We start from the raw sequence: 11,923 nt of genomic DNA, 5'->3' as shown, positions 1-11,923 counted from the left end.
AGGGCCACCGTTGACCAAAAATACTCCCTCTTTGTTTACTGACGTTCTTCATAGACTCAATCAACAGGAAAGAAAATGATTACAATTGCCAACATTACATCCTATTAAAACCCAATCCCAAGAACTTTTGAATATCCAGATCAACCATCAAAGTCTTGTTCATTTTTCTACTTCTCATTTTTCTCATTCTCTCCCGCTCTGCATTATCACTCTAGCTCTGCTTTCACACGGTCACCTCAGTCTTGCTGTTTGTGGGCAGCCCCTTGTGTTTAGGGAGGAGGTGAGGGGATTGTCCATAGGCCAGTGGCTGAGAAAACAACTCTGGCAGTGTCTCTATGCTAAACTGGCGCTTGTTGGAGTAGGCCTGGCGCCGGCTGTTGGGGTGGGACTGTGGGAGTTGTGGCTGGCCCATGAGGGGCACCTGATGCTGGGCAGGGCTCCTACTGGGGTCCCAGGCCTTGAAGGCTGAGCTGGATGTAAGTGGATGGGTGTTGGTTTTGGAGATCTTAGGCTTAGGGAACTGGGCAGGCGTGATGGTAATAGCGAGGGGGGCGTGGATGTCCGGAGGAGGTAGGAACGGCTTGTCCTTGGGATGGAAAGCGATGGGTTGAAAGGTTGCAGGAGAAGACTGACGGTGTGTGTAGTCCACCATGGGGTAACTCTTGTAGTAGTCTCTGGCAGTCGTATCTGCAAAGGAGAGAGAAAATGGTGAGGGAGGGAACAGCATAAGGCCTTCAGTGAAACACTCAGGGATTTCAAAAGAACAAAGTTACAATAGATAAATGCATTTTCTAAAGCACTGTAGAAAACTGCTGCAGCTATACTGGCATGATTTAGATTAGATGATGAAAGAACTGAAAGAACCACATTTGACAGCTGTAAATGTTTATGAATGATGGAACCAAAACCTCTGTTATTTTTCACAATGCAGCATATTTAACGCTTTAAGCCCTAATCCTACCAGTGGCTACTTGGACATGATAAAATACACAATGTGCAAGTATGTGACATCTGATCTAATTCAACACAAACCCTGCTTTTTGATACAATACACAATCAACAAATGGATTTTTACAATAACTGAAATTTTGGGGAGGGCCATGCCAGAAACACCTCCTCTATCTAATCCAATACCTTATAATTTCTCACCTCTACCTTCCGCTTCTGATTACCAAATCTTCGCAACACCCCACCACTGCATCCATTCCCTGTCCCTAAAACTCTGCTAAAACTCTGGCCCAGGTTCTCAGAGTTCTCATCCCTCCCTCAATCAGCCTCTCATACTACCACCATATGTCAAAGGCACCAAACTCACAAAGTATTTTATACCATCTGATTCTGCACAAACTCAGCTTTTCAGTGATATCAGTTACTGAACACAAACATTAAATGATAAAGACAAAACAATATGCAAAGGCAGACACTGGTGATGTGTATTGTTAACTAGCTGTATAGGGTCACATCACATTCCTGACATTTCTCAAGTGTCATCAGCCTTTTAATTGCTGTCGTCTGAAAGTTTTTGTAGTTTTACAGCATCCTTCTTGGAGAAAATGATCTTTTTTGGAAGTCTTAAGTCAAATGTTTTCAAGTCTTTTAAAAGTTGTGATGGAAAGTGCTAGCATGCTGAAATCTGCTAGCATGCTGGAACGTGCTAATATAATGTTGGCAGTCATATTTTGAAATTACTGCTTTGATCGGATTGGCTGGATGTTGAATTTAATCTACTACTTTGGTACCAAGCGATGACAAAAAGAGAATAAAAAAAATGGCTACTGAATGTTGATCGGCATGTACTGTAATCTAATGAGCAGGTAACACAGATGACTCTGAGTTTGATGTGCAGATCAAGGCTAGGATTTCATGGTGAAGTACAACATAAAACATTGCATATGACATTGTAAAATGACAATGCTAATTCTAAAATATCTGCCTCTTTAACTTTGAATTGGTCAACATCTTACAATTGTTAAGTAATTTACAATTAAACACATGAACACATCAATAGCAGATCGCTCAGCCTTAAAGGCTTAAGTCTCTGTGTAATGCAAACAAAACTGGCTAATACTGATTTACTTTCTGTATGCTATTGTTCCTCAATGGTAAAAGCATAGTTATGTCTTGTAACACGCTAGTAATGTTGCGTTTATTCTATGCTCTAACTATTATATTGACTTGTGCTGTAACCCATGTGTATTGTGTGCCACAAAAGTGTGATTAAAATGAGAAGGTCTCGGTAGAAGTACAATTTAATTACAAGCGTCTGAGAATCACTGGTTCTGACGCAAACGCAAATGCTCTAGGGTTTCTCTTCAGCACACACACTCACACTCATGCACAAGCTGAGGCTTTGCCCCCAGTTAACATGGAAATGAATCTGAAATCTAAAATGCTAAAACGAATCCCTTGCAGTGAGGGATTCAGGAGAAAAACCGCAGCAGCAATGACGGAGCACTGGCTTTTTGTTACACCAGAGATTTTCATATCACACATTTTCACAATTCAATGCTATTTGATAATCAGTCATTAGTTATTATTTACATTTCATGAATGATCATTAGAAAAATAAAGATGTAAGCATTGCTTAATCTGGACAAGCACACTAGCTTTTGAAACTGCCCACTAAAAAAGGTTACTCTCAGAAACATATAGCAAACACACTAACAAAGCTAGAAAAAATCAGTACAGACTAGCATAGCTAGTCACCAGCAAAACCAGCACATCGTATGTTGTATATTTTGATGCTGGTATGCTAGTCAACCAGCATAGCCATGCAAGGTGACCCGCATAAACTGGTTTTTGACTTCCATGCTGGTCTAAGTTGTTTTTTAGCAAGGACGTTCACCTGTAGTCATTAAACCCCTGATAGCAAGAGGACAGTGGTCCACTGTTGGCCCGCTTATGGCAAAGCTGGCGGTCCACTTGCGTTTTGCTCAGTGTTTTCAAGGCGGTCCAGTGGCGGTTAAGCGGAATATTAGACAAAAGTTCACTTATCATCGCTCATTTTCAACTTACAGTCCAGTTTACAGATTTTTCCTTCCTTCCTTTCTTTAGTTACACTTTGTAAATTAGATTAGTAAATAATTTTAATCTAGCACAGCTTTAGCAACAACATTTTCTATATAATCATTTTATGTCAGGCCTAGTCATTATTTTTTTTCTCTCGGTTGTTCGTAAAATTTGTGTAAGTTTATTTTCTAAAATAAAAGTCTCTGTTTGACGGGATTAAAAACGAGTCAGAGCTTGTCTGCAGGACAGTAATCTGGGTGGTTCAAGGGTGGACCAGCAGTGGCAAACAGTCAGTGGGGTGCCGACTTTTTCAAACCAGCGGACTGATATATGCTTGCTGTCTGGGACAGTTTATAATACAGTCTTTAAAAGTGTTAGTCCTGTCTGAGTGTCCAAAAATTAGCATTCAGCAAAGTCAGTGAGACGTGCCTAGAACAGAGAACTAGCCTGCAGTTAAACAGTAACATTTTTCATCTGTAAAACATTAGCAGTGGTGGGAAGAGTGTAGTGTAGGGTTAGAATACAAATACAAATGAAAAAGTATTAGCTTTGTTAGCATGTTAACATATTAGCCTAGTGGTCAGGTCGAGGCACAGTTAGTGTATTAGCAGCAGTGGTGGAGATCATTTAGCCTTGGTGAGAGCAGGTTAGTGCTTTAACAGCAGTATGGTGGGGTGCTGCATGTTAGCGTATGTTAGCAGTAGTGTTGACCAGGGTAGAGTGGGTTAAGAATAGAGTGTGTTAGCCTGTCAGTTTGGATTAGCCCATCTCCGCTGAGCGCTGCTCGGTCAGGTCACTGCCGCTGGCATCAGTGCCCTCAGACACTAACAACCTTGCTCGCCTCAGTGGCTTTTTTCGTCCAGGCGGGAAAAGGAAAAAACTCCCTTTTGTTTACAACCCCACTCTTCCACAGTCCTTCTTCGTCTCTGTTCCTGTCCACTATTGATTGAGTCAAGACTACCACAGAGAGACAGATTAGCTGCTGACAAGTCAAGTCTGTGTATGTATTCTCAAACTTATAGGACAGCAGATGCTAGTAGAGCATGGCCTCCATCCTGTCAAGATTGTTTCAGACTATATGACCATGAGGGAACTCATCTGTAGTATCACAGCCACTGTGAAAACTGTTATCAGCACATTTTATACGGGTGATAAGCCCACAGCTACAACCATACCAAAGATAGCCCTGCAGCCCTTTCTAATATGGACTGTTCAATTGAGCTAATTTGCTAACGTAGATGTGCCAGTAGATTCATATGGTCATGCTAATTTGCCCAAGTGGATGCTAATTGAGGAGCTGATGTGCAAATATACGCAAATTAGCACTTAGCTTGTATGCTTTGCTGGCTTTCAGTAAGGGCCTGGATTTGTGGAATTCATATTCATTCAGGGCTGCAGCTAAAAAACCGGCTGACATTTGCATGTGTGGATTTATTCTAGGAAGCCAAAGCCATGAGTGTCTCTTATGTTGAGACTTCTCTGAAATTAGTGAGCAGAGCACCAAAAGAGCATGTGCAAGCAAATAGAGCCATATTTCTGAGGAGCATGTGTAAAGCAGGAGTTTATTGTTTAGGGAGTTCATGTAAAAAGGCTATTAGATTGATAATGAGTGAGTGTGAAGGGATCTGCTTTCAACTGCCGCCTATTGGTGCCAACTCACAGATTAAAGGACTGCCTGACACACACACACATACACACACACAGCAAAGCCAAGTTTGAATTGGACTGCTTCACAGACTGGGATTCAATACTTGAATCCATCATTGTTTGATAGAAAAGCTATATGTCTGCATTAGAAATATTTAATTGATCACAAGTTGAAATACTGATAATTTTGTATTAGAAACAGTATATCAATAAAATCAAAACTATACAAACTGGCATAAACACAGGTAAGGAACATCTGAAACACACATGCATAACTGCAAATTTCTGTGGTTTACATTAGAGCTGAATCATAGCCCAGTGGTTTACATGATCTTAATGTCCCATATAGAAATCTGATATATTGGACATATATGTATAATATATGGACAATATATATGTGGCTGATAGATGGGTAACTACATACATGCAATAAATGCATTTTGAATGTACGTTACACACGTTTGTATGTCCCATATTTGAAACCAGCCAATTTCAAACAAGTTGGCATATATGTTTCATAAATGTCCATATACGACAAACTCCAAGTTGTATAAGGGAAGTTCATTTATGCTAATATATGTCATACATTTGAAATACATACAACGCCATAGATCAAATTTCCATATGGGGTAACAGTTCATCCCAAAATCAAATTTACACAAACCCCTGCTTATCTCAAATAGGGCTCATCAGCAAAGACATTTTGCTTTTACAAGGCTAATAGCTAGTAGTGATGGCAGAAATAAGCCAGACAATTGTGACCCTTTTGATAGTTTTGGAAATCTTTTGGGACGCTCCAATCAGAAATATTTAGACTTTTGCTGATTCTGAATACAATAATATTAATTACATGTACCATATTATTGTGTGCGATTGAAAAAGCACTGAAATTAAAGCTTTAAAACTGAGAATTTTCAAGTTTTTGTCAAAGAAACTTCAGCAGGATGTGCTGAGCGCACATATTTACAGTAACACTTTTCACAACCAGAAGTGAAAATGTTTATTACCAAAGATTTTGAGTGACTCAATATTATACATGTGTTTTGCATCAGTTAATGCCATAAAAGACCATCTAGAATGTAGATCTAAACCACAGTGGTTTGTGTTTGTGTGATTCACTGTTGATCTGCTGCTGCTCAAATGTGTCTGCACCGACCTGGAGAAGCGAATGGAAGGAAACAGCATTTTTAATCACTATTTCTCATTTTCATTATCTTTCAGGTTATTTGTTAAGTGTTAGATTTTGACTATGCTTATAGTCTTATTTAAACTTTGTATTTTTGGCCAAAATTGTCATCCTTTTTTCTCTTTTGTTGGCTGTAATTTCAGTACATCCAGACAGAAAATGTATATTTAAGCCTGTTTAAAGCCACACAACAAACTTATGAAGGATTCTTTGCAATGCACAGACAGTATATTGGAAGATGTATTTTCCAGGTGTGAAACTGAATGTGCTTTAAAACAAGCAAGTGTGAACCAAATATGTTAGCATAACTGATACCATTACCTTGTGTGATGTCAGGTCACTTAAAACCAAACTGGAGCAATTGATTCTTTTAACTCAAACAGTTCACAATTGTTTTGTATAAGCATCACTAGTAGCTAACAAGTGATGGAAGCTAACAAGTGATGGAAGAAGTGGAAGTACCACAAATTAACATTGTATAACTTCACACTTCATCATGTACTCTTATCTACAAAAATAGACAAAAATGATTCATATTATTATTTATAGATAAAACAGTGTGTCATACAGAGCCAGGAACCACATTCGCACGTCTATGATTATGAAAGTGTTCAGAGAGCAGTGGGGACTGTGTGTGATGTAACACACTTGATACCGTCACGCACTCAGGAAGTGAACATATGTCCCACACACAGAGCAGGCAGGAGGCTTCAGACGAACTGTTCATTCACTCTCTCCATCCGGAACTCTCTGTCTTTCCTTTGACGCCTCTCTATATATATTGTCTCTCTGCCTGTCTGTCTCACTCTCGCTATATAAAGAAATGCTGGTCTCTTACATTCTATAATCTTATCTCTCTCTCCCACTGTGTATCTCTGTGGGAGAGAGGCATGTGTGGGCATGGTTTCCACTACATTATAAGCAGCATGTGATCTGCTGTATGCTGCTTTTACAGCCTGAAAGCCACGTCTCAGTCTTTAAAGTTGCATCATATCACAATAAACACCACCCGGGAAAACATGGCAAACCCTGGCAAAAATAGTAAAATTGAAATTGAAAAAAATGAAAACAGCTACAACAGTTTCTAGTGGCATTTTCATTTTAAATGTAGGCTACTCACTTTAAGTGTAAGGAACTCAATTTTATGGTCTCATAGGGATGCCAGGAACCCCACTGTGCATGTCTTATTAAAACAATTGTCAAATGTCGATTGTTTGTTGTATTGGAATTTGTTAAAATTTGTTCAATAGACCCTTCTCACATTTCTGCATTTTTTCTGCTGGAAGTACTCAATGCAGGGTAATGCTGCTTCTGCTACTGCAACAACAATAGCAGTGATGATGAGTAGAACGCACACAGCTCACTCAAATATTTGAGCCTTATCTCAGTTTCAGTGCTTTGTCAGCTGATGACAAGCAGAGGAAAAATGAGTTTATACAGTTAACAAAGGAATAAACTTCATACTGTCATACCATTGTGTCAGCTTTTCACCGCTGCTGACTAACGTTACACTGAATGCAGTTCATGCTCTAAAGTTGCTGCTACAGCCACTTTCAGAGAAACAGTTTTCATTTTGTCCCTCAAAAACTGTCAGCATTTGAGAGAGCGAATGCTCGGCAAGAAGTAGATGTTCATTTACTGGAGCTGGTGTTTGTGGAAAACATCTACAGCAGCACTACAGACTCTAAAGTGCATGTTTAGCTTTTTGCCAACTAGTTTATTGTTAGCGAGCTGTTTCCACATCTCCAGCTAACATGGCTTATCTAGCGTTTTGGTTATAGTTATTTTCACCTATCCATCATTTTATCACACTGAAGACATTAGCTGACGTTATTATACTCTAATAGCTGTGAAGGAATTTTTCTACAAAGTATTTATGTACTTTAGTTTGGACTGGCACATTGTTGTGTATTTGGTTCTCCAACCATTCTGGACACATCCTTGAATTTCAATCTTAGCAACTATGACAAAGATAAAGTGGCACACCTTTTTGAGGTGAGCTAAAGTGATATGAAGGCCTGTATTTCTGAGAATAATAACTCTCCATAAGACAATAGCAGAACCTACCCAGTGTTCGCGCACTTCTGTTTCTTGTGAAAAGGGCCTATTCTTGAGACTTCAATGGAAAACAGGAGTACGGAATTATTTCCTTACAACTTGTGGCTAATTTTCAGTAGTCTAATCAAAACTAGGCTACATGGGCTCAATAAAATCATTGATTTTGGGTTTTGTTCAGCACCTACTTGCACAAGTTAATGAAATCTTACACAAGCTTCTAGGCCTTATAGGCTCCTATAATAAGCACCTTTGCAGACTGTCTCAGTACATTTCCAGATACATTTTATGCCCTCTCCGCTACATAAAAAGTGATGAGCCAGTACAGGTAAATATGTCTTTCCCTTTCTCCTCCCTCTCGTTCTGACCCTCCACTTTCATTAGTTTCCATTAAGACAGCTTAGTCACTGTAGTCTCACATGTTGAGGAACCACCTACACCCCTTTTAGTAATGGTTCTGTATAGCATCAAAATGGCTCATCTGTAGTCCAAGAACCCTTTTGTAATATAGAACCATTTTTGCAAATAATAAAAGGAAGGGGCATTTGACTGACATGCAAACACAGATTGTTGCTGCAGAGTTTTTTGAAGTTTGTGATCACCAATCAGTTCACTAGCAGTTATAGATGCAGCCTCTGTTATCTCCATCTTTTACTCCTCCCCTTCCACTCCTTTTTTTTCATTCTTTCCTGTGTCAATTCTCCCTTTTCATTTCTTCCTCTTTCACTCTTCCTCATTTCATTCCTAATCCTTTCATACCTCCATTTTCACTTCTTTCCCTTTCACTCCTCTTCCTTGCACACCTCCATTTTCTCTCCTTTCATTTTCACTCCATCCTCTTTCACTCTTCCTCTTCTCACTCCTTCTTTTTCAATCATCCCTTTTCATTCCTCCATTTTTCACTCTTGCGCCTTTTACACCTTCATTTTCTTTGTTTCATCGTTTAATCCTCCCTTTTCATTACTCCCTCTTTCACTCTCCCTCCTTTCACTCGTGCCCCTTCCATACTGCATTTTTCACTCAGTTTCCTTTCATTCCTCTTCCTTTTTTAACTCCATTTACACTCTTCCTTTTCACTCTTCCTTTTTCCAATTCTGTCTCTTTCATTCCTCACCCTTCCACTCCTCCTCTTTTCACTGCTTTTTCTTTCGTGCCTCTGTTTTCACTCTTCACTCCTCCTCCTTTCACTCCTGCATTTGATCTCTGTCTGTCCTTTCAGTGACTTTGGCTACACAGTTGGAGTCGAGCCGGTTCCAGGTGAATTCATCCAGACAGAAAGTGTGTGTGTGTGTGTTTGTGTGTGTGTGTGTGTGTGTGTTTTAAGTGCTTACATGTGCTTTTTCTTTTCTGTCCGTTCTGAACACCTGTTCGTTTGACTTTGAGTACCTCATTGTCTGTTCGACTTTTGTGTGGCTGCATATTACTGAGCATATGGTGATGAGTTTAAAAGAGCATAAATTAAGCTGGAGGTACAGACATACATGTGTGCATGTGTGCATGTGTGCATGTGTGTGTGTGTGCCAGTGTTGCACATGCATGCCAACCTTCAGTGCCAAACCACCAAACACTGTCTGCCTGGCTCTTAGTGTGTGTCTTCACTTAGTAGACATAAATAATAATAATACTTATAATATAATAATATAATAATAATAATAGTATTAAAACATGCAATGGTGCTGGGTGTGAAAGTGTAAGTATGCTGGTGGAGTGTGGCTTCTGATGTACATCAGTTTTTTTTTTTTTTTTGTGTGTACTGTTTTGCATGTTTTGATGTTTCCCTACTGGCCAAGGAGTTTGCCATCGTATCAAGCAAAATAGTGGCTGAGAACAACTTTCTCCTGTGAGTCAGACACTTCTTGGGCTGGCCGCTTGAACAATGCTACAACGCAGATACATGGCTGCCTGGTAGCTGCTTGAGTGACGCTACACCACAGCTACGAAGTTGCTTGAGCTGGTCACTTGTGTGAAGCTGAAATGTAGTTCAACACTACAAACTCCCCACGAGCACAGCTAAGGACTTTTTCTAGGCTGCAACTTTTCCCTGGTTAGCTACCTGTAAGACACTATACTGTAGTTACAAGTCCCTACTGCCTGAGAGGGACCTTCCTCCATGGCTAAAAACTGTTCACGACTTCTAATTGCAAGAAGGGTCAGTTTACTGTCACCCATGAAATGCTGGAGCATTGATGGGATTTAAACTCAGGGCCAGGAGTGTGTGTGTGCGACAGAATCAAACATGCTGAGGTCTCTGGGGTCATAACTATGATATGTGCATGAGCCAGAGAGAAAAGAGTGTTTGTGAGTGATGCTGCTTATAGCATCTTCTATATACACTCGCATGTCATCATCATCATCCCAGCGTGGGTGCATATTTTAATCTGTCATGCTGTGGCAGTCCCGAATAAATTCCTTCAGCCTTCTTATCCACACTCATCCACTCTGTCTTAAAGGGGCATACAGGCCTAAAACTACACTTTAATATATTATATGTTATGTTATGTAGTAGGGGTGCACCAATACCACTTTTTCCTTCCAAAACCAGATACTCAGTTATCTGAGAATACTGAGTATCGATCCTGATCCTAACTTTATATGATCTACTTGATAGGGGCCTATAAATCCTGACATTTTAACTGGTCCATTATTGTCATATTTGAATGGTTACAGAGCTACAAAAAGTTTACCATTTAAATGCTTAACTAAATTCAAAATTCATGCCTTTCCTCGAAATACTGGTGTTATAGACTTTGCTATCAACATTTTTACTACTGCTGTCTGAAATAATCCCACATCAGAAATTGTCACATGAAATCAGTATTTTTTATTGCCAATACTGGATCTAAGCACCATAATAATACCGGTGACACCAATACAGTGTCAGTGCAGCACTAGTATTATAGTATTATCATAGCATTATAGTATATTGTATTCTATAGTGCAGCACTGCACCCCTTGACCTGATCAGTTTGACAGAATTCACGATGTTTCATTTTCTTGTTTTCTTGTTGTCCTTCAGTGTTTTCTCACTATAATACCCAGCATGCATTATGCAAACACATCATACAGCCATCCCTATGGTACTTAACAAATCCAGAGTGCTAGAGGCCAATAAATACATATGTGATGCTGCTAGCTAGTATTAGTGATTTAGTACTAACCTCAACTGATCCTAACTTTTTTTAACTTTGTTAAAAGAAAATTTCTGCTAGCTAGCCAAAAAAAAGAAAAAACCTGTCCCCAAGTATCCACCCCAAAATTCTAAATTTACTTCCATCTCCAAGATACATCATCAGAAAAAGGTTTTCATAGTATTGAAAACACTCCAGAGACTACTGCAGCACCACTGTAAGAGGCCAGTAGGTATGTTTACAACAAGTGTAGTGATGGTTGAAGGTTTTGTTTTGTCCAGAGTGTCCCTAAGTCCAGAGGGTGTATGTGTGGATGAGGTCATCACTGTCCAGTCTGTACAATGAGATAACCACACAGCCCTAAAACACTAGAATAAACCAAGCATGTGTACAGGAGCGAGAGGAGAGAGAGTAGCAATCTGCACAAGTTCACTGTACAAGTTGGGTCACGTGTGATCTGTGGAAAAAGTAGGGGATGGGATTAATTTTAAGGCACAGGGGTCATAGCAACAACCAACAGGTTGAGTGCTCATACATAGGGGTATTATAGGGTGGGGTGGGCTAGGAAAATTATTGGCTGCTTATGGAAGCAGACAAGCAGGCAACAAAGAAGTGTTCTGCAGAGAAAAACATGCTAGTACTTTAAGTTTTATGACCTTGTTGAGCATAAACATAGAGATAGAGAGAAAAAGAGGGAAAGAGAGAGAAGAAGAGAGATGGAGAGAGGGGAGGTCTCTATCCTCTGTTGTGTTGGTCAGCAGTGCAGAAAGTCATTTGCATTGTTAATCAGAGACTGGCAGTGAGGTGACCTTCAGGAACACACACACTCACACCCCTCTTACTCATTTACATATACACTTGTACACACACTGCTGCACATGTGACAGCTGTTTATAAA

The 11,923-nt window shown here is 39.8% G+C and overlaps 1 protein-coding gene across 1 annotated transcript in view; it reads right to left on the bottom strand.

Annotated features, from left to right (window-relative positions):
- Positions 1-205: 205 nt before the first annotated feature.
- Positions 206-11,923, bottom strand: part of LOC118804881 (protein shisa-8) — a 101,123-nt gene continuing 89,405 nt past the window's right edge. Inside the window, exon 4 of the mRNA XM_036565495.1 lies at positions 206-687. Coding sequence (XP_036421388.1) covers positions 224-687 — 464 coding nt within the window. The 3' untranslated portion in view covers positions 206-223. The remainder of the gene's footprint in view (positions 688-11,923) is intronic.

Source organism: Colossoma macropomum, unplaced genomic scaffold (genome assembly GCF_904425465.1).
Source record: "Colossoma macropomum unplaced genomic scaffold, Colossoma_macropomum, whole genome shotgun sequence".
Classification (NCBI taxonomy): domain Eukaryota; kingdom Metazoa; phylum Chordata; class Actinopteri; order Characiformes; family Serrasalmidae; genus Colossoma; species Colossoma macropomum.
Note: the sequence above shows the minus strand (reverse complement) of the source record. Positions and strands in the feature narration are given on the sequence as shown.